The 2,918-nt window shown below is 58.2% G+C and overlaps 2 protein-coding genes across 2 annotated transcripts in view; one reads left to right on the plus strand and one right to left on the minus strand.

Moving 5' to 3' along the window:
* The window catches only part of LOC103802112 (hyaluronan synthase 3-like), a gene marked incomplete at its 5' end in the record, with an annotated part of 865 nt that extends 477 nt beyond the window's left edge, over positions 1-388 (plus strand). The window contains one exon of the mRNA XM_009074564.1: positions 1-388. Coding sequence (XP_009072812.1) covers positions 1-388 — 388 coding nt within the window.
* A 1,676-nt stretch (positions 389-2,064) lies between these two features.
* On the minus strand, positions 2,065-2,571 carry CHTF8 (CTF8, chromosome transmission fidelity factor 8 homolog (S. cerevisiae)). Its single transcript, XM_009074563.1, has 3 exons — positions 2,549-2,571; positions 2,354-2,471; positions 2,065-2,280 (listed from the first exon to the last, which is right to left on the minus strand). Exons 1-3 carry the CDS (start codon positions 2,569-2,571, stop codon positions 2,065-2,067), a joined length of 357 nt encoding a protein of 118 aa, XP_009072811.1.
* Positions 2,572-2,918: the final 347 nt, after the last annotated feature.

A 2,918-nucleotide genomic window follows, 5' to 3' on the forward strand; every position in this document is an offset into this window, starting at 1 on the left:
CTACGCCTGCTTCCTGCGTGGCAATGCTGAGATGATCTTCATGTCCCTCTACGCCCTCCTCTACATGTCTAGCCTGCTGCCCGCCAAGATCTTTGCCATTGCCACCATCAACAAGTCGGGCTGGGGCACCTCGGGGCGCCGCACCATCGTGGTGAACTTTGTGGGGCTGCTGCCGGTGTCGGTGTGGGTGGCGGTGCTGCTGGGCGGGCTGGCCTACACCGCCTCCAGCCAGGACCTCTTCAGTGAGACCGAGGTGGCCTTCCTCGTCGCAGGTGCCATCCTCTACGCCTGCTACTGGGTAGGCCTGTTCACCCTCTACCTGGTCATTGTCGCCCGTCGCTGCGGCAAGCGGCAAGAGCAGTGTAGGTTGGCCTTAACTGAGGTCTGACCATGGGGTGATCCTGTGTGCTGGGGGTTCTTGTGTGCTGGGGTCACCCTCTGTGCCTGGATGATTACCCCCTGTCCCCTCCCCCCCATCTTGGAGCTGGGATGGGGAAAGTGCCAGGTGCTGGGCAGTGCTGGGGTGATTACGTGTGCTAGAGCAACCATCTCCAGTCCCCTCTTCCCCCATCCCAGAGCTGCTGGGTGCTGGGGTGAAACCCCCCCCAGTCCCTTCTTCCCCATCCTGGAGCTGACAGGTGCTGAGCAGTGCCAAGCTGACCCCATGTGCCAGAGTGACCATCCCTGGTCCACTCCTCCCCATCCCAGAGCCGCTGGGCAGCGCTGCGCGCTCCCATCCTGTGGCATTTCTCTTCAAACCTTGAAATCTTACTAGTATTTTTAATGAATATGTTTATTTTCCCTTGTTTCCATCCAAAGCTGGCTGTGGAGAACCCGAGACAGGGCTGCCCATCACCCAGTTGAGTGCTACCAGCTGCATCCCCACTGTGCCCCATGGAGCATCCCAGTATGGAGCACTGCTGGCTGTACTCCTTCAACCCCACCCCAGAATTTTCCACCCTGTGGTGCTTTTCGTGGGGATTTTAGTCCCACCTCCACGGTGCTATGGCAGTTCTCACCCCAAGGACAGTGTCTCCGTCTGGCACGGTGCTGGCACCACTGGATGGTGCTGCTTCTGACCTACAGCTGCGTGCAGGCACGTACCCATGGGGAGCCCCTCCAGCCCTTCTTGGGGGCGGTCTGGCTGCTCCTGAAGGGCAGCAGGTCCCTTCAGCTTTGCCAAAGAGCCAAGGGAGGGATTCTGGTGTGGAGAACTGGGGAGAAACTCGGGAGCTGTGGTTGGCTGGAGTGTTGCTGCAGCCCACTCAGCCCCATCCTTCCCACCCCACTTCCTGACAGTGGGAAGACAGGGATTTAGGCAAGGTGCTTCCCAACCTTTCCCCTCTCCAGGGAATTCGACCCTGGGTCTTTTTTTCAGGACTTGAGGGGAAAAAAACCCTTTCTACAATGGAGCTTTTAGCTGGTTTTTGTTTAATTTAATATGAGGTTTTTTAGGAGACTTTTGTAGCTCTTTGGTATTGTTGCGGATGGTTTGTAAATCTATTTATTTTTGAACCTGCCAGGGACATTTCTTTTCATATTTCTGGGGGGAAAAGCTGGTTTTTATATCTTGATGGAGTTGTGAAAATAAAGACACACAGCAAGAACAAGTGATGTGATGTGTTCTGAGGAGGACTGCTGGTCCCCCTGCTCTGACTTGAGGGAGGTTGGTGCTGAGCCCCTGCCCAGCACTATTGTGCCAAAAGCTGCAGAGAGGAGTTGAAGGGGAACTTCTCCATGTTGGTACCTCCATGGATCTGCTGAGTCCAGGCACTGAGGGCAGCCCCTGGGGTGGGACACTTGCCCAGGCTCACAGGAGCTATCTGCCCACCCTGCCCTCTGGAGTGACCCACAGGATCTATGGCCCAGAGATTGGTGCCTCTCAGATAAGAGTCATTCCTGGGGGGGGACAAGTGACCCAGGAAAGGCTCCGGAGATCCAGACACAGGATGCAGCACCCTGAGAGTCCCCTGTGCAGGACAAAGATGAGGTCCTGGATCTGTCCAAGTCTTGGCTGCTCTTCTCAGTAGCAGAGCAGAGTTCATGGCCCCCATCTCACCGCGTTCACACCTTCTTGGGCACATGGGTGATGATGGGCTTGGGGCGGGTTTTGAAGAGCAGTTTGGTTTTGATGAGGGCAGTGACAGTGTAGTGGCCATCAGGTCCCCCAGGGCTGGGCTGGGGGGCTCCTCCCTGCTTCACCAGGACAGCAAATGGCTTCTCCAGCTGCACCACCTTTCCGTAGAGGATGTGGTGGCCCACAATGAGCACAGGGATGCCCTGGGGAGAGCAGAGGGTGAGGGCAGGCAGGACCTGGCAGCCAGGCTGTCCCTCCAGCAGTGTTCTGCCTCACCTCAGAGGTGTAGTGCAGGTCTCCCAGGAGGCTCCCAGCCAGCTCCCCGCTCTGCCGGGGCTCCACCTCGCCCTGCAGCTCCACTAGCACCCACTGTGCCAGGTCCCCTGTGCCACCACTGCAGGAGAGAGAGGGGAGGTCACCTGGGGGCACAGCTCTGCCCTGGCACAGGGGTCAGACCCTGTGGGGGCTCACCTGGAAATGATGATCTGCACCATGCTTGGGTGCTGCAGAGAGGCTGAAGAGACACAGTAAGTGTGGGAGGACAGGGCAGGATGGTGGGAACCCCTTGGCTCCCCATGCCTTCCTCCCTATCCCTGGAGCCCCCAGACCAAGCTCCTGTCCCTAGACCTCATAGCCCTCCACATCCAGACCCAAAGACCCCCAGATCCTTCCCCCAGGCTCTCACGTCCAGACCCAGAGTTCTTCAGCCCCATCCCCCTGCCCAGACTCCCCCATAGACCCCACAGACCTCCCGGTCCCATAGCCCCCCATGCCCAAACCTATAGATAAACACACAGGTACATCCCCCCAGTCCACACCTCAGACCCCCATGTCCAGACGC

The sequence above is a fragment of the Acanthisitta chloris genome, unplaced genomic scaffold (genome assembly GCF_000695815.1).
Source record: "Acanthisitta chloris isolate BGI_N310 unplaced genomic scaffold, ASM69581v1 scaffold27075, whole genome shotgun sequence".
NCBI classification, from domain to species: Eukaryota; Metazoa; Chordata; class Aves; order Passeriformes; family Acanthisittidae; genus Acanthisitta; species Acanthisitta chloris.